At 34.1% G+C, this 20,601-nt stretch overlaps 1 protein-coding gene across 7 annotated transcripts in view; it reads left to right on the forward strand.

Annotated features, from left to right (window-relative positions):
- SGCE (sarcoglycan epsilon) overlaps positions 1–20,601 on the forward strand; it is a 70,880-nt gene that overhangs the window by 18,918 nt on the left and 31,361 nt on the right. For 5 of the 7 annotated variants that reach the window (XM_054494457.2, XM_054494455.2, XM_054494451.2 and 2 more), the window contains 4 exons: positions 7,483–7,605; positions 8,960–9,117; positions 13,925–13,997; positions 18,374–18,572. In XM_054494457.2, the coding sequence (XP_054350432.1) occupies positions 7,483–7,605; positions 8,960–9,117; positions 13,925–13,997; positions 18,374–18,572 (553 nt within the window). The remainder of the gene's footprint in view (positions 1–7,482; positions 7,606–8,959; positions 9,118–13,924; positions 13,998–18,373; positions 18,573–20,601) is intronic. The other 2 variants (XM_054494458.2, XM_054494459.2) reach the window with 1 other exon arrangement.

A 20,601-nucleotide genomic window follows, 5' to 3' on the forward strand; every position in this document is an offset into this window, starting at 1 on the left:
AGGGAGTAAGTTTTGTCAACTGTATGAGGAGAATTGTTTCATCACTTTTAAAATTATAATAACAAATACTAGTAGCTTGTATGGCAAGGCCATTTTAAATGCTGTCTCAGATATAGAATGTTCTTTGAGATGTTCTTGACCATGAATCCCAGTCATCTCTTTTTGAAAATTTCAAGAGAGCACAAAAGATGATAGGATCATTTATATATAAAATAAATTTAACAAATGTATGTTTTGTTTCGCTTTTTAATTAATTAATTTTTTTTTTTTGAGATGGAGTTTCGCTCTTGTTGCCTAGGCTGGAGTGCAATGGTGTGAGCTCAGCTCACTGCAACTTCCTCCTCCTGGGTTCAAGCGATTCTCCTGCCTCCTGAGTAGCTGGGATTACAGGCACCCACCACCACACCCTCCTAATTTTTTGTATTTTTAGTAGAGATGGGGTTTCACCATGTTGGCCAGGCTGGTCTTGAACTCCTGACCTCAAGTGATCTGCCCGCCTTGGCCTCCCAATGTGCTGGGATTGTAGGCGTGAGCTGCCAGGCCCAGCAAAGAATATTCCAATTCTTAGCTAAAGTGGTAGGATGGTACTTCTTCTGTAAATAGGATTCCAAGGAATTTGAATGCCTTAACTTTTGACATTCTACCTCAGCACCCAGTAAGTGGTTACAAAAGTAATAAGGAATACTCCAGATATGGACTATGGAATCTCTTCTTTTTTTCCCCGGAATGGGAGTAGGGGACCTACTTGAGCAAGCTGAGGGCCATCAGCTTCTTTGACACACCCACTCTTCCTTTTTTCTATTTTCTAGTTATGGGTCCTATAGGCTTGAAGCAGTCACTTAGTCCCTCTACATTCAATTTTGTTATCTATAAAATGGACTGAACTCTCCAGGAGAGCAAATGCATGCAAACTCTGATTGTTAGTAACTGTCAGGAATCCTGGGTTAAGTAGGAGGCAGAGGCCATATGCAGGTAGAAAATAATGTTATGATCTGTCTCTTAATAAAGAAATATATTTGGCATGCCCAGACAGGATGACATATAAAGCTCTTTTCAATGTAGCATGCTATGACACTAAGCTTATTGATCACCAATTAGCCATGGTTTGCAACCTTTTTCTGATTGACATTTAAAAAACACACACACATGAAATCACACAATAATCAAGATGTTTAGTTCCACTTTGGAAAAATTGAAAGTAAGTGGTTTTAGTTGGGAAAAATATCATGAAGAAACTCTTCTGCTTTTTTGTAGAAGATTCAAGTAATGGTTTCCTCTCCTACTTCATGCAAAGAAAAGTGGCCATATCTCTTACAGAAATGAAGTTTACAAAGACACTGTAATGCCTTCTTAGTGATGGATTCCACAGCCAAGGCATGGACTATCTGTTACTGAAAAAAAACAATAGTTTGCCAATGCCAGATGAATGGCCTGCAGTACTTTGATGTTGAGTGAATTAAAGGTGAAGGGCAGACTGCTGAGAAAATCTTTTGATTCACAGCCAAGATTCATAAAGTTGTATTGATAAAACACAAGGTAAATCTTAGAAAAACAAAAACAAAAACAGGTTGTCTAACTGGCTGGATATTGATATCTCTTAAAATATTTCTCTACAGCAATTACCTGGTTTAATAATTAAATTTCAATTTGACTGTAGTAACAACATGTTAAAAAATAAATTAGAAAGGAATCCATAAATGTATCAGGCTATGCAAACCTTGAAATGAGTTCTTTTGATGCAGACACCAAGTGAGATTTGCCTCTTGTAATCAATTCCTGTGTATACAGGGACTCTGAATCTCATAAAGAGTTTTTAGATGTTAAAACTATAAAATATGAGACAAGAGGTATTATTTTTTTGTCAGTACTTAACATTTTTAATTATCAGGGATGATGATACCTAGTTGCTTAGGCAACAATTTATTTTAAAAGATACAGCAAATAGGTGGCTGTTTAGTACTCTCTTTGTATCCTCAACATACCTTCAAACCTTCTTAATCATTCTTATCCAAAACATTTTTTTAGATAATACTTACTGTTAAGGCAATACTTAAACTAAGTTCAAATTACTTGAACAGCTAATTTCCTAGCTGTGAAATATATACTATCATATTTAAATAATTTGAACTTAGTTAAAACACCTTTGCGATGCTTCCCCATGAATAGCTTCCATCTTCAAACTCTTCATGTGAGAAACAAATAGATAAAATTGAAATGCTTTTAGAAATAGACTTTAATTGCTTATTAATAAGTTACTTATTAATTATATTGTGTTATAGTATCTTAGGCTGATTTAGCTATAACTAAGGGCAATATATCATTTAATCCATAGATCTCTTTGTTTAAATTGTGCAGTGTGTTTCCCACATATCGAATATGTAAGTAATTGTTTTATACAATGCATTCAATCCATTTTTTATTTGACAGTTCATGGTTATGTAATATATGGGTTGAATTAAGACTTTCAATTGTACACCTGTTTATTTGTGAATGTATTTTATAACAGAGTTTCTGCTGCCATCACCTTAAGTAATGGCTCTCTCTCAAGTATAGTAAGATCATCTATTCAGAAGTGTACTCGTCAACTAAGAACCAGGAAATACGCCACAAAAGAGTCTTTCAGCAGCCAAAATAGATGCTGCGAATGCAGGCTCCTGTCTTTTACATCTAGCAGAGCCCTATGTGCGTTAAACAGCATGCATTTGCTTTTACTTCAGTGTGCAACCCTGCCTCATTTGGTAGTCTGGTTTCTAAACCTGCAGCTGATTAATAACAGCAAATTAGAGGGGATAGAGAAGCTGCTATGGGAAACATACTGATAGCGATGAGAAATGACAGCTGACAACTTGTCTACAAAACAGAAAACAAAATCTGTAAAACACACAACCTTAAAAAGCATTAGCAGACTGGGACCCACAGTGTGATCGGTAAATGACAAGGCAACCAAACAGTCCATACGGGTATCACCGTATAATAGAGCAGAGTGCAACAATTGATGTATAAAATGATGATCTTATACCATCATGAAAAAGAATCAACTGCAGAGTACTTCAGAAACATCAGCTCTGTGGAACAATTCATTTCATGTGGTTGTGTTAAACTGAGATTTTATTAGATCCTTGTAAACCTTAAAAATTAGAAAATGATGATATAAATGGATGTTTTAAAGTGATTAGTTTATTAATAAAGCATCTATAAGAGAGACCTAAACATACTGGGTACCTAATAAAAGTCACCTGGACATAAATATTGACAATACTTTATGATTTTCTTCTCAAAGATTTCAGAAGAGAGATGGCTTTAAGATTTAAAACTAGCTCAAACTTGCAGGGTCTTATACTCAGTTGTTATTTTATCTTTATAGCCATGCAGTTGTTCTTGGTGATGCAGAAAAAGGGCTGGCAAGTGTTCTCTGGACATTTTTGTAGCAAAGGGGCTGTGTGTGTGCCCGTGCTTATGCATATGCCATTAAGAATAATCATTGTGTGAATTGTGAAGTTATATGCTGTGGATTCATTGGCAGCGTACCACCATAATACTTTCAAAATTTAATGTTTACTAAATACATTTAAACTTGTTTTGAAGGTAATTTTAATAAGCACACATGCACACACTTATATTTTCTTTATGGAGAAAGTTTCCACTGGACTATTAGTAAAGGAAAACAAGACATTGTTTAGCTAGCATGAGGTCCCTTTTTTTTTTTTGCTACTGCTTTCATGGTCTGTTATTTGATTCTGGGCTCTGTGCTGTCACATAATGTAGAGTTGTTGAAATGGCTGCAGATTCTATACCCTGTGCATGAAACATACAGATAACAGTTTTGTGAACAAGGTTTTGGTAACACGGTGATGAGATACATTGGAGCTATGTTTAGGGATAGCGAGATAATGATCCCAGCTACTTGCTTCCATACCCCTTTGGCTCTTTCTACTCAGATATATAATTATTACTTAAAAAATTGTTCCTTATAACTACCTGTCTTCAGAAGTTTTTAATCTTTGTAAATCTAGCTATGCTTGCTATTTGGAGATGATGTGTTTGACCTCTTGCGGGTTGGACTTTTGGTCTCATTGTTTTTCCCATTAATAGTGATAGAATTGCATGGATTTAACCACCCATAGGTTTCCAGTTTCATTTATATCTAGTGGCGTATGTTTGCAGAGGTAATGGATTTGCAGCCGTAGAAGATTGCAAAACCATGCGATACACAGAGAGGCCAGACCCTGTTACCTTGGCTTGATTAGCATGGCACTGTACACATGTATATTTCAGAGATTATTAGATCTTAGTGTTGTGGATTCTTAGAGTGTTTAAATTTGATTTTCAAGACTTGCTCTTAAGGAAAACAACATGCTTTAAGCTTATGGTTTGTGAGTGCTGCCTAGGCATATGTGAGTGCAACATGTGTTAACTGTTAGTAATAGCCTCTGTGGGTGTTGGAGCAGACCCCATCAGCTTTATTTATATAGCTTATGTTTAGAACAAGAACCTATAGCTTCGAATTCTGTGTGATTTGTTGTTTTTGAAAGGAAGCATAGGTGTAAATACTGCCCAAATTGCCTCTGTTGAAGAGCTATTTGTTTTGCAAGTAACAAATGCGAAAGGGAAAGGCAAAGGGCACTGCTCTAAAATGTTGTGTGGGTGCCTGTAATTTAAACTGATGCTACAGAAAGGAAGTATTATTTTTACAAACAAAACATAGTGGCTTAGTCATTTTCCATTTCTAGATGATGAATGTGTCATACATCTGTATCATGTTTTTCTCAAAGTGAATGGCATACTATACTTAAAGTGAAGCAGCCTTTACTGTGGAGTTGCCAAGGTAACTGACCAGCAAGTATGCAGTTCCGCAGATTGCTGAAAGGCAATTGAGTACACATGAATAAAGAAATGTGCTTGTCATCTTCAAACCCAGGAGGGCCATGGTAGATTGTGTCTTGGCTCTGTAGAACGCAGAAATGTTTTTTATAAAAGCAGAAACTGAGATGTTCTATGCAAGTTCTTGAAGTGAGATGATATGGAGTGGCAGGTACCCTTTCTTTAATGGTTCCACTTCAGGACCTGTGGAGGGCAATGTAGAAAATGGAATCATTTCAGTATTATTTAATATGAACAACCTTTCATTTTGCTTTGTTAGCTAGCTTTTACCACCTTATAGCAGCAGATACTAAGGGAGACTATTAGTTTATGATGTCAATGAAAGATGATAATCTACAGAATGCTACCCCTCTAAGTATTATATATATTTAGTTCACTAATAGGAAACTTGTGTTTACCTCTGCCATACTTTGTATTAGAATGTACTCATCCATTCCATAGGCATTGATACAATTATTCAAATATACCAGACTCTCTTCTAGCTGCCGAGAAAATAGCAAGGTAAATAAAACTTAGTGCTGTACTTCAAGGTATTTTTTAATCTCTAGAAAGAATAAATTAGATAATTAGATAAACTACAAAGAGATTCCTTTAGATTATTTGAAATGTTCTCTGCTTTGGATGTAGGGTTGTGATCCTGAATTTAAATACTTTGATATACAGAGTGAAATGACTTTTTAGCAGGAGTTCAAAACTCCCTATTTTGACTCTTCTTTTCTTCCCAGTTTTGCCTCCCCCTACCTTAAATTTACCCCAGGATCCAGCATTACTGACTTAATTCCCTTCCCTGAAAGGCCCCCACAGTATCCAGTATTGTATCTTGCACATATGTTCACTGTGAAATGCTGAAATTCCACATCTCTGAGTTTCAGAATCCTACTACTGTAGTACTTTAAGAGCCATATTGAATTCCACTTCTTCCATAAATCTTTTCCGAATCTGTCCAACCTTAATTGCTCCTCTCATATTTCCAGGTGTTGCCAAAGCAGTTTTACCTCTGGGATAATACCTAGTTAGGTGGATGTTGGCCTCCCAAACCAGATGGTGAACTCCTGGAAAGCAGTGGCAGGGTCTCTTTCATCTTCATATTCCCCATAGCACCTCATATTCAGGGTACATTATGGTATCAAACTGGTAAAAAAAAGTATAAAATTCTCATCTTTACTATTTTTCTGTGATTCATTCGTTGTTGTTTTGGGGAATGGGATTATTCCTGCTGGGAAGTACATTGAGTAGAAGTTGGGTACTGTAAATGCCACAGGGGAAGATCACTTATGAATACTAGCACAAAACAAATCAGGAAAGAATAGATCTCTCTACATACCTAGTTTAAACATAACTTGTAGCTTCCTTCCCTCTGTTACACAGCCTTTGAAGTTATGTTTTTAGTAGTAAATCTGTAGATACGTGAAGCTACAAGTCAAATATTTTAGCTCAGTTCCCCCTTTTCTGGCAGCCATCCACCGAACTGCAGGGACAAGTTTTCACAGATAAAGAAACATTTTGTGGGAGTTTTTATTTTTGTGCTGAAAAATGTAGTTCAGTGATCTTGCTATCCAAGGCTTTTAGTAAGTTGTCAGCTTGGAGTGAGCAGCCTTGTGGTTCATAAGGTTAATTACCATATTTACAAATCCATTAATGACTTAAAAGAAAGAACTGGCCTGATAGGGTTTATCTATCTAAAAATTGCAGCCACTAGCCAATCAGGAAAATAGAAACCCAAAAGAGATTGTAGAAGTGACAAGAGTAACGGCAATAATGTGTTAGTGGAGAAGATGCTATCAGAGCAAAAACAATAAGTGGAAACTAATCAAAACAATTGGCCATTTTAATGTACTCATATCATATGTCTTAAGTAACTGGTAAATCATGAAATTTGCTTATTTCACTTAAACAAATTATTTTGCCTGAATTTTATTATGTAATTGTTATTGCTTATTTAGGATGCAGCATAATATAATAGATTATATTGTTTGAATTATTAAATATCAAGATCAGGGAAAATTGAATAAATCATTTCTACGAGAGATGTGAGGAATGAATACCCAGAAAAAGTATCCAATGCATTTTTATAAGTAGATGTAAAAACCACATTACATGTATTGATAGTGTTATATAGTCTGACATGCTTTATCTAGAAAACAATTAGTATAGTATGAATTCTTACCACTTAAAAATTACTCTATGTACTTTGCTTTAAAAAAAAGGAAAGAAGAAAAAAATCTGTAGCAATTATGTAGCTGGTCAGTTCTCATGAAGTATTTTGTTGGTAATAACTTCAAGTAAAAAGAAATTACCAAAAAGATATTATGGATAGCTTCATTATTTGATAACAGTCTAAAATACTAAATGTGCATAATTTTGTCTATGTAGTGTTTGAAAAGGCTGTAAACACAAATCAAAAGAATTTTTTCCCATTTTGTCCTGAAATCACTTCCATTTAAAACAAATTGTTATTAACAGTTTCCTTGCATGTTGCTTCAGTTTTTCCAGAAATGTCTACATAGTGAGACCCCTCTTTATAAACAGTGTAAGCTGAATTATCAAGGGCGTATCTCATTATTTGTCTTTCTGTCACTTATCTTTCCTCTTTGTTTTCAGTGTACAGTATTTTCTCCAAGGTACACTCCGATCGGAATGTATACCCATCAGCAGGTGTCCTCTTTGTTCATGTTTTGGAAAGAGAATATTTTAAGGGGGAATTTCCACCTTACCCAAAACCTGGTATGTTCTTTGTCAGGAAAAAAAAGCAGTTAACGTACTACATTTTTTGTTTAATTTGCATAATCTAGACATATATGATAAAATATCATTAACATTTCAAATGGTCTAAATGTGATAAATTGTTATAGGACATTTCTCATTTTCAGATTAGAAATTTAATTACAGACAAAAATAATTTATTTTTGAATGTTAAAGAAAGCATATTTCTGGATTCTCAGTCTTGAGTTTTATGTCTCTGACAAGTGATCTACCCATATTCACATGGAAATAATTATAGCTGTAAACTTATGATTTTCTATATTAAGACCTAGATTCTCACATAGTACATTGATTTTTGGAAAACTATACATATGTTGTAGAGGAGAATGAAAAATGGCATTAGGTAAGAGCTTTTAAAAAGCTTTTACAATAGGAGATAATTTTATATAACTCCATAATAATATTATGGAGATTAATTTTTCCTTTTAAGTGATACCAATTATGAAGTCTTATTTAATTCACTATTGGTTTAAATATGTTATTTTGAATGATCATAAATGCCATCAAGTTAATGAAGATATACAAAGAATAGCAAGAGAAAACATATCATTATAACTCTTCCTTAAGCAGCAAATAAAAGCAAATTTTCTGAAAATTATATTGTGTAAGATTGTTTTTAGCATTAGAATTGATATAACTATTCTTTTTGAAGATTATATGATGAATACTATACCTGAAAACTCTCCCACAATATAGTTAGCCATGTTCCTAATAGTATTCAAGAAGATGAAATACGGCTTGTGAAGCATTTAACACAGGGCCAGGATGTGCTAATAAATGATACTGTTATTATTGCTTGTGATTAATAAATGCTGTCATTAGTACAGTTGTCATGGATTTGTAACGTCTTTTTCATCCTATCCTCCAGTGTTTTAAAATTACATTATTTTTGTTTTGATGAGACTTTTATAATTTTGGAATATCTTTCATACTCATATGATAGTGTCCAGAGTTTCATGAACGGAATATTTCGCAAAAGAATGAGTACATCAGCATGATTAGGGAATTCTCCTGAAAGATAGTTGTCTCACTGGCAGAACTATCTCACTGTTAGGTGACCAAAAATATATTTCCAAGAAAATTGTATGAATCCGCTTTCTTTGTTGCATCAGATTTTGAGACAAATTAAACAACCAAAAGGATTTTTTTTAACGTGGTGCCCTAATTTAAATTCCCAGATGGGTTTTGTATGTGTGTATTTAGTTGGCTACAAATGTAAGAAAAAAATTTTAGACAGAATGTTTTGATTGAAACTACCAAAGCAACATGTGTGAAAATAACTGTCTTATGTCTTAATTCTCTGTTTCTTATCTAGGCGAGATTAGTAATGATCCCATAACATTTAATACAAATTTAATGGGTTACCCAGACCGACCTGGATGGCTTCGATATATCCAAAGGACACCATATAGTGATGGAGTCCTATATGGGTCCCCAACAGCTGAAAATGTGGGGAAGCCAACAATCATAGAGGTAATTTACACCTAGAAAGAGCAAAACTATACATATATATGTGTGTGTGTGTGTATATTGTAATTTGAGTTTTAAGTGTTGAAACTAAAGTTACCTGATGGTGGTTTTTAATATTTTGTGCATGGAAACACAGTAGATAACATTTGGAAATGTGCCATTCTTTTCTGTTTATAAAGTTTTTGTCTCAGCTTTTATATTAAAAATGACAGTCTAAATTTGTGAAAAAAATATGACTTTAAAAGAAATAGATTATTATAATATGAATTCTATTTGAGAAAATAGTTGTAGACTTGATAGACTTATCTGTTCTGTATTTTGAATTCAAGTTTTATGTTCATTGAAATATAGCCATCAACAGACATCTTAAATACCCCTGCTATGTGCCAAGCATTGTGATAGGTGCTTAGGGATAGAATGATAAATAACAGGTGAATCTTGCCATGTCTTCTTACAATTCAGGGGTTGGAGGACTGGGATGCAAGCAAATACTTAGCCAACACTGTAATAACTGCTATAGTAAGAAGGTGCTGTTTGATGCAGAGTTGTAAGAAGGTAAAGAATTTACCTGACAAAGTAGAAGGAAGGCCATCTTGGGCAGAGGAAACAACACATCAAAATCTTGGAGGTATAAGAAAAGTCACATGGTCTCAGAGAACTATAAGTGTGGCTGGAATAGGATGTACCCCAGTAGGCAAATGATGGGAATGGGAGGTGTTGATGCTGGTAGGGGCAGATCTTTGAGGGCTCTGTAAGCCATCCTGGTGTGTTTAGCCTTTATTCTAGAAGTGATGGTGATGTTACCATTCATCAGGTCCTCACCAGCACCTAGCATTGTAGCTGGGAGATACTAGAAATTAACAACAACAAAACAGTTGTTACATTGAATCTTTAGTGGGAATTAATACAATACTTTAAAAAAAAGAATGGATGTATAAACTAAAAGAATACATCCTTTCAGAGGATTACATACTATGAATTTTTCTCCAAAGTTTTAGTCAGCTGTGTACTGTGGATGTGAGCTTCCACATTGGCCAATTCAGTTGGAATTGAAGTTTGTATTAACGGTTCAGTGATTTCTATCTATAAATCGTATTCCTTAAGGCAGTGTAGCTATAAGATAGACAGGTACTTAAAAGAAGCAAGTTAGTTTGAGCTATTGTCAAATTAATTTTTTTAAATATTCAGTAAAATTTATAAAAGAAATATATAAATGTAATTCACCACATTATTAGATTAAAGAAGGAAAAACAGCATAATTGTCATGATAGTTATGGAAAAAGTGTTTATTAAAATTTACTACCTATTCTTGATAAGAAAAAATAGCTCTTGGCAAACTAGGAATAGAAGTGAAGTTCCTTAATTTGCCAGTTTTTACCAAAAGTAATAGCGAACATCATTCTTCATAGTAAAATGTTAGAGAAATTTCATTTAAATTCAGGAACAAAACAAGAATGACTCTGTCTGATAAATCTATTACAGAATGTATTGGAGGTCCCAGCCAGTACAGTAAAGAAAGAAAAAGAAATTAAATCCCTAAGGATTTAAAAAGAAGAAATGGAAACCATCAGATATAAATGGTCTGTAGACTATTAAGAATCTTAAGAAAGGCCAGCAGTGAACTGTGAGATCATTATAAATTATTGTTACATTTCTACACATGAATAGCATGTATTGAGAAAATACACGTTTTTAAAAATACCATTTTTAATAGCAACAAAAATGTTGAGGTACTAGGAATAAATCTAACAGAATATATGCCAGGTCTCAAGTCTAGATAGATTAGGGATTACATGTAAAAAGCAAATTTTTAAACAATTATATTAAAATGTAGAAAAATCTCTTTTTGACCTATGGATAGGGAAGGATTTGTTAAGTAAGACCTAAATATTTTTAAGAGAAAAAATTTATCAATTTCACTATATGAAATTTGTGAATGTCTGTTTATCAACCATTAAACCAGAGCATGATTTAAAAAGACAAGCCACAAACTAGGAGAAGATATTTTCAACACATATAGCTGACTAAGGGTATCTAAAATAAAAATGAAATCCTGCAATTTAATAAGAAACAGATATTTCACTAAAGAGGAGACACAAACGCCAATAAACTTAAGTAGCTTGCTCTTATGGGTAATGAGGAATATTCAGATGGAGATCACAATGAAAATTTTGCCATCAGTAAAATGGATTGCAGGTGGATGTGGGAGTTGGCATCACTACTTTGGAAAGCAGTACTGAATATCTCATATAGTTGAGTATCCCTGTACCTTATTATCTGGCAGTCCTACTTCTAGCAATATGCCCCAAAGAAGTACTTGCGAATGCCCTCCTGGAGGCATGTACAATCATGCTCATCAAGCAACATTTGTATAGCACAACACTGGAAAGCCACAAAACAATAGAGACCCAAAAGTCTATCAGCAAGAGAATATATTAATCTTGGTGTATTCACACAGTGAATGTTCAGAGCAATAGTGAACTTAAGCTTGCCCAGCAATATGGATAAGTGTTTTAAACACAATGTTCAATTTAAAAAAAAGTACTAGAAGACCACATGTAATAGTTTGCCATTTTGGTAGAGCTCAAAAACAGGCAAACTAAACCATATGCTTTAAGCATTCATGCAATTATAATAAAACTGTATTTTAAATGAATGATCGTTAAACACCAAATCCAGAATGACTACTTCTGGTTGGGGAGAGGTAAGGGCTTAGGCTAGGAGAGAAACATATGTACTGGGATGGTTTCATAAGAGTTCATTGTGAGTGCATTCATTATATACTTTATGACTAACATACAGTGTTATGAATATGTATAAAAATATAGTAAAAAGATAAAAATGAAAGTTTACCATATCTTTCATATAATGTAGTGACTTATCTGTAAATAGCTCATTTTTACATTCATTTATAGTAACTGGTATGGTATTTTAAAATATTCTATTAAGTTAGTCAAGAATTTTTGTATCTTAAATATATAATATTTAATCATATAAGTCTACTATTTCATTCATTCAGTAGATGTTTATCTGAAATCTTTAGATTTTAAGTATCTAAAATAGATCAGCTCTGTTTTAGAAATTGGGGAATCAAAAATAAAGAATGCACACATAGACACACATTTTCTTCTGCTTTGACGGTCTTCACATCATCATCATAAGTAAAATCTGAGGATATTACAGCAGTTAAATGTCTCATTGGAAGTGATAGAAGGGCTACATTCTGTTATAGCTGTTAAAATTAAGCATCAACTATAAAATCAGATAATAAAATTCTTCCTCCTGATATGAAATATTCTTCACTCCCTTCAATAGTCTGCATTATTTAAAAATAAAGACATTTATTGGAATTTATGAAACTTATAATAATGAAATTTGTGATGATTAAGGGAAGGCTACCCATAAAAATATTGCTATTAATTTGAAAAAATATATTTTTTTTCTGAGCTGAAGCTTCATGATATTGTAACAAATAGTAGAGGATCATACTTTTTATTGAAAATGTGATTAAATTTTTTGCAGGGTAAACTTTTCAAATGATGAAGTTTCTCAAACAAAATCTATTTTGCATTTTTTGTATGTTTCATTTGAGCAAAAGTTCCTAGTCTGTTTAATGGCTAGTCTTAATTTTAATGTCTGGTGTGAAATTAATTGATCATGTGTCCCAACAGATAGCAGCAAGGAAATAATTAAATATGATGGAAATTTGACAAATCCTGGAGAGAGAGTTTCTTTTAACTTTATGGAGTAATATGTCTTTCAAAATATATACCTTTTAAACATTGTTAAAAGTTTGGAATTATTTATTTCAAAATTCTTACTGTTCTAACTCAGTATTTTCAATGACTGCAACTTATTTTTTTGACACTCATGTAATGTATAAAAATCTTTGATATTTGTTTTAAAATGCACAAGGTATTTATTTTTAGTTGAAGTCAGTTTTATCCTACTCTTTTGTCTCAGTGTCACCTCCAGCTGCAATCATTGCCAGAAGGTTAGTGCTGGGATTCTAAGATTTTGACACAATCATTTGTTTTTTTTTGAGGTACTGCAGATGTGTCCAAATGATTTAATATCTGTTATAAAGTTAAATAGGCCTTAAGTTTTGAAGCCATATCCTGTTGTTGGCCTTTGCTTTGTGTGTTGTTTGCACTGGCTGTTTCTGAATTGACTTTGATGTAAGTCTATTGGCTCTGCAAATGTTTACTAATATTTGCCCGTATGAAGGGATTGATTTGTGTTTTTGAGCATGTTCCATAAGCTTCATGGACTATGATCCTTACTACTTTACTCCCATCGTAAGTGAGATATGATTTCCAAAGTGTTATTTATGACATTTTTTGACTGATTGGGGTGCAATTTAGTACTAAATGCAAAAAACATAAAGATGTGCTTGTTTTAAAGTGTACTTTTCATTATAATTCTTAAACTCCATTTAAAAGTACAAAAATTATTGTTTTTTTTTTTTTTGAAATCTTAGAACATCACCGGTAAGTAATTCATAATGGTTAATCCATTTACTAATGATGCATCTGCATTGCTACCAGTGCTTAATGGCCTTCTATGAAAGAGTCTTTCTGATTTTAACTTTTTGTTTCAGTACATTAAATAGACCTGACTAATTATTTATTTTCCCATAATATTGCTGAAAGCTCTGAGTTCTCATTGCCCAGAGAAGGAATATTTTGTAAGTATATCAACAAATAATGAAAATGGAAAGAACGACAATTTGTTTTCATTTTAATCCTTAATGAATTTCATTTTACAAAGAACATTTCACTTCTTTAATATGGTTTTCCTTTTATAATAGATAACTGCCTACAATAGGCGCACCTTTGAGACTGCAAGGCATAATTTGATAATTAATATAATGTCTGCAGAAGGTAGGTATGAAAATATGTTGATCATTTCTTATTTACAAGAAGTATTTCATTATGTTTTATAACTACATAAAATATAGTTAAGAATTTTAAAATGCCACATACCTAATATAACTGATGAAATAATAGGATGTAGAAAAGAAAACAAAGCAATATGTAATTTGTTATAAAATATTATGGTGTGTTATGATGGTGAAAAGCTCAGATAGGAAGCCAAACAGATAGTCCTCTTATTTGTCTAAGCCTTTTTCATTACCTTAAAATGGGACTAACAATAGCATTTCTCTTATAAGTATGGGGTAAGGATTCACAAGTTAAGGCTGGAGCACTGCACTCCAGCCTAGCTGACAGGGTGAGAATCTGTCTCAAAAAAAATAATTACTAACTAGTTTTATTATTTTATTTAAAAATTTACTGTAGGTAATAGTCTAAGTATATGTGATAATATAGGGTTTCTGGAAAACAAATAAACCATAACTTAGGGTACAATTTCCTTCCTAAATAGTTTATAGTGTATTAGTAATTTGTAGAGTCTTTCAGCAATTTAAAGTTTCATATGCTCAAATTGTAAGTGATTTCCTAAGAATTTTGAAGGTTAGGGATAAGGAAGTATTCTCAGAATTACACTCTCAAATATTTTAATCAATTGACTGGGAAAATACCACCAAATACTTTGTAGTTAATTTTCTTGTTTTTTTTTGAGATGGAGTCTTGCTCTTGTCACCCAGGCTAGAGTGCAATGGCACCATCTCGGCTAACTGCAACCTCCGCCTCCTGGGTTCAGGTGATTCTCCTGCCTCAGCCTCTCGAGTAGGTGGGATTATAGGCACCTGCCACCACGCCCGGCTAATTTTTTGTATTTTTAGTAGAGATGGGGTTTCACCATGTTGGCCAGGCTGGTCTCAAACTCCTGACCTCATGTGATCCACCTGCCTTGGCCTTCCAAAGTGCTGGGATTACAGGCACGAACCACCACACCTGACCTGTAGTTGAAATGTATAAATCATGGAATAATCCTCCCTATGTTAGATATCATTTATGAGGATGACAGAAGGGAAACTGATCCAGAATTTTTCCCTCTAAAAACAAGAAAACAATTGTGCATTCTTGATAGGGGAATTTTTGCTTCTATTTACTAGTGCAACTAAAAACAAATGAGCAAACACCAAACATTTTATCAGAATCTACTAATTTAGCATTAATGATAATGCAGTCAAGGCTGGGTTAAAAATTACTTTTACACGATATGAAAGAAGGAATTTCTGTAAAATTAAACATATGTATGGAGAGATTGCTTGAACACTTAAACCCCCTTAAGTGAGTGTTTTCCCCCAGGTGTTTAGCGGTATCAATTGTAGACAACAAATGTGCAAGTTTAAAATTTAAAATGACCTTCATATGTGAAAAGCAAGTCCAAGTGCCAGTTCTGTGGGCCTGGACAGAAGACTCCCTGTCCACTCTCCCACTCCCCAAAGGCTTTTGGTAGGTATTTATTTTTGGATCAGGGAGACTTTTGTTCTTGACTACAGTGGTGATTGGATGCTTACATGCTGTCTAAGCTGGCCCTGTAGAATTGGAATACACTTAATGAGCAGAATAATTGAGAAGTTTCCTTCCTCCTTGGGAATTCATCATTACAGTTATAAAGTTATTCGACAGTGGCCTTGGACCATCTCACCTCACCATTATGCTCTCAAAGGGACGTGAAACTCTGTCAGGTGTGAGAGTCCCTACAAATTAAAAGCTTGGTCTATAGTTTGAACTTCTTCCTTCTCAAATCTTGTCTCAGTGCTGTAGATACAGATTACTCAAGGCATCTCAATAGATGTTGTTGACATATGAGGATCTGTGGTCAACTAGATACTAATGGAAGACTGCTAGACAACTGTAGGATTGAAAATTGGCAGCAGGGCTCTTTGTTTAAATAACGGGTTTGGAAGGTGTGCTAGTGAGAAGGAGTAGTAGACAGGTTTTAGAAGCCTCCACCTTTACTCCAGGCAGTGCTTGTTCCTCTGCTTTTTATGTAGGGTTAGTGGCTCAAATCTATTTGAACCATTGCACTAAAGTCCATGCATTTGTCCTTGCTGGTCTAGACAGAAATGTATATGTGCAGTAGGATGTACATGTTTGAGCATGGCCTACACTCATGTTATTTATCCCAGATTAGATTTAGGAAAAGAAATAACAAAAGTTGTATATCAGGGTAATCATGCTCTGTCCAACTCCCTGCCCAGCTGTCTCCTGTTCTGAGAGACCTAATGGGAAATTAGTCATGTAGACTCACACCGCATGAAGCTCAAGGAGAGTACATAAAGTGATTCTCTAAATTGGGTTTAGTGCCTCAGAGGCCTGCCACCAATCTGTTGGCCTACTGTTCTCTTGGCCTCTGTGATTTCCAAATATAGCAGGCATGGGATTTCCCCAGAGTTAGAAAGCTGCTGTGACTCATCTCTGGGAGGCCTGGCAGCAGCTCTTGGATGGGTAGATAGCAGGCAGCTGCCCAGCTCAAAGCCTCTGAGGGGTGTGGTGGCAACCGCAGGCTTTGCAGCAGGTCTCAGAAAAGGAGCCATGAAGCTGGGTCACGTGGAACAGGAAAAGCCAGATAATAATTCTCCAAAAAGTAGCACTGATCATAAGAAAAAAGTTTTAGATACTTTTTAAGAAAACTGGATGTAAAAATATTGAATGAAATGAATAGATTTTAGACTTCTGGCATATTCAAAAGCTGTATTTGTATTATTTATAAATACTTTATTATTTATTGCCAAGAAACTTTCTCATAACACATTTCTGCATGACTATTTCTAGGTATGCAGATAAATGTAGCATGATTAAGCTATTTATCTGTATAAAACAGGAAATATGTCTATAAAACAGGAAATTTATTTGCATAAATGAGAATAAATATATTTTAGATTACAGATGGGTTATACATTAAGGAAATCTAACAAAATTGTAAGCAGAACAAGTGACAATATAGGAGATAAGCAAAGAACTTTCTATGATTAGATCTTTGAAAAACTAAATCTTTAAAAAGTGATGACGACACTCTAGAAAACTCTGTTGAAAATTCTGGAGCCGTAGTTTCTTCTTTGACTTCATCTCAGGCATCAAATGTCCTTTAATAGGATGCTTCATAAGAAATAAGTTAACCAAGATTTCAGGTACTTAATGTAATTTTTATTTTTTGTTCATTAAATAAAAGTGGAATATCTTACAGATACATGAATTTGATTGAAATAAATGAGAGGATATACATAGTGTAATTACTACTGGGGACTTAAAATCTGAGTAGCACCTAGAAACATTTTCTTGTCTTTTTAAAGTACAAATTCAGATAATCAACCTTTTCATATTATTATAATTAGAGCTAACATTTAACATTTTATAGGCTCCTACTATGTTTTGGGAGCTCTGCTGAGCACCTTATATATGCAGTCTCTTTTAGCATAGATAAAAATCATACGAGGTAAGTTCACATTATGAGATAAGCTTCTGGACCTCTCTAAAGATAAGCTTTCACATATGAAAGTACAATGAAAAACACAAGCAGCTACTCACCCTCTTGTTGTGAAAATTAAATGTTCTAATTCACCTAAGTCCCCTACCTTGGCCTGCCTCATAGCAAATACATTTTAAAAATTAACCTTTATTCTTACAGAAATATTATTAAATAAACAGAAAGCTATTATTTATCATTAGAGAACAATTAGAATATAGAGAGTGATGATTTGTAATTGAAGAGTAGCATTTGAGTAACAAATTATCTTTATATTTACTTACAGTTTCTCAAATTGAAACGCTGAATTTGACATGGGGTTGTTTTAAGATGTTAATCATGAAATATTTAGAGGGAAATTTTGATGACACATTGTGGAGGAAAAAACACTAAATCTCCAACAGTGTGAAGTGGAATTCCATGAGAACTTTATAATTTTTCTAGAATATTTAATTATAGTGTGATTAAAAACTGTGGAATTGTTCTGGTTTTTAGAATTCCTTTTGGACATATAATTGATTTTTATTTCAGAAAAAGTAATATTTTAGCATGCTCCCCAAAAGATCAGTAATATTATAAATTTAAAATGCAGATTTAGCTTTTCTTAGTTGTTTTGCTAAATTCTATAACTATAAATTGCCCTGATGAGCCTCTGGTGAGCCTTGGATTTTATTATATTGTAGATAAAGTTCTGTTTCTAATGTCGGTTATGTTTTTAGATACATCCTCTGTTAAACAGAAAGCCTTTAAAGTCAGTATTAATATTGCTTCCTGCTGCCAGGATTATGACAGAACTCGACAAATCGCAAATTGTTCTTTTGTTTCCTTTTTAAAAGACTACTTCATTAAAGATATGCATGCCCTTTTTCACCAAAATTAGACTTCCCGTTGCCATATCAAGCAGAATTCTTCATTAAGAATATGAACGTAGAAGAAATGTTGGCCAGTGAGGTTCTTGGAGACTTTCTTGGGGCAGTGAAAAATGTGTGGCAGCCAGAGCGCCTGAACGCTATAAACATCACATCAGCCCTAGACAGGGGTGGCAGGGTGCCACTTCCCATTAATGACCTGAAGGAGGGGTAAGCAGACCTTTATCTCATTGCCTTAAATATAGATTTTTAAATATGGTGATCTTATCAAACTTATTATAGATGGAAGATGGCCTATTGCATTTTTCTTTTTAATAAGAAATAGATATTGTAAAGATATGAACATACTAGTAATTTTCTATATTGACAAAGATGTTGTGTTAATGGTTTTTTATATCTCAAGTTCCTGGTCTGTGAAATCTAATTGTAGATGAGGATCATCATCATAAATTATAGCACTAAGTCTTTGTACCTTCCATAAAGAAGCTGATTATTTAGGGCCATGAATTTCAAAGGAAAGTGATGCCCCAGTTATTAGCTGCAGAAGGATGCACAGACTGCTGTAACTTTATTCTAGGAAACTATTTCTTCGTCTTTAACATTCTTTCCACCATGTGTCGGTGACTGATGGCTGGGGTGGATTTGAAACCCATTCCTGTGACACAAAGGCCTAAAGCCTGACCTTGTCACTCACAAGCTGGGTGACACTGGGCAAACCCTGAACTCCTCAGTGCCTCAACTTCCTCATCCGTTCCTGTGGGGATTATGTTCTCCTTCAGAGTTGTTATAATGATTAAATGAGATAATGCATTTGAAAGGTATTTGTCAGTTTTCAAGCTGTGCAGATAGAAAGCATGACTTCTGACCTTGTGGAGGTCAAGAAACAATCCTACCTGGGTAAAGTTATTATCAAGACAAACTTTGATCTTCAATTTTTAATCTGTAGGTTGAGGCAGATTTGCTTTTCCTCCCTCAATCCTATAAAAGTATAGTCTGTGGAATAAGTCACATTTTGCATAGCATATTCTTCCCCTTTCAACTTCTTCACCCATAATCCTGGAAACACTTTTATACAGGTGGTATCTAGAATTAGCTAGAATACCTGGATTAGTAAGAATTAAATTTAAGGATAGCTTTAAAGGAGAACTATGTACACATGGATGCAGTCTGTGGGAGTAGGTAAAAGGCAGATGGGGAAAAACAGTGAGCTGTGAAGTCCAACTTAAAAATTTCAGAATTAAATTTTATCTTCTGTTTTATAGCAATGGATTTTGAAATCAGTCAAGCATACATAGAAGTCCTTTGAGGAAAATGGTTGCTTTATCTTTTGTCTATGTACTAGTTGGCTTTCTATATGAAAACATAATTCTAGAGCTTAAATTTTTACTTCATAGTTACAACATGGTTCTCTATAAAGTAATTAAAGCAGAACTGTGGAATGAGATGAATGGGGGTATCTTCCCTGAAGGCATTCTCCAAATATGGAGGTTTTTAAACAGTTTTCTTAAGGTAATGTGTTCCACAATTGTTAAAACAATGACCAAATAATGTTGGAGGAAACAGCACAAAAACAAGGCATTGGTAGAGCTTTTCATTGTTGTGCTTTATTCTGGTCTCACTTTTTCTCCAGTTAGTAGTGCAGGTCCCACCCGTCGAGGTACTTTTAGAACCTAAACTAAACTAAATTGAACCAAGCAATTCCGTAAACCAAACTGTGACCTAAAGCACTGCTTTCCAACTATGTCTAGCCTGAAAATTGCCAATAGAACATTACTAAAAATATAGATAGGTTCCTGGCCTTTGTTCCCCCTAGAGACTGATTGTTTGAGCCTAGGGCTGGGCCTGAGCATGTGACTCTATATTAAGAACAGAATTTTTGTCCTACAAGTACTTGTTTGAGAATTCAATCACTAGCTGACTGACCCCCAACACCTGCTAGAGGGTGGCACATGCTGTCAGATATTTGAGAGAATCAGTCCCGTGGCATTTATTTGGACTCTTGTCTCAGATCCCTTCCCAACTTGAAATGCTTTCCATGAGTTTTAATTTAATGTTAAGCCTTAACCTTTACAAAATATTCATATGGAGTCTTTTAAAATAGCATTTCTATAAATTGCACACAATGCCAACTCTATTACTCCAGTGTCCGTATACAAACACTCATAAAATGAAATCTTACTTGAGATATAATTCGAAAGAAAAGTTTGTCGCTGCAAATGATTTTGCATGTTTTCTTTAG

This window comes from Pongo pygmaeus, chromosome 6, assembly GCF_028885625.2.
Source record: "Pongo pygmaeus isolate AG05252 chromosome 6, NHGRI_mPonPyg2-v2.0_pri, whole genome shotgun sequence".
Taxonomy (NCBI): Eukaryota; Metazoa; Chordata; class Mammalia; order Primates; family Hominidae; genus Pongo; species Pongo pygmaeus.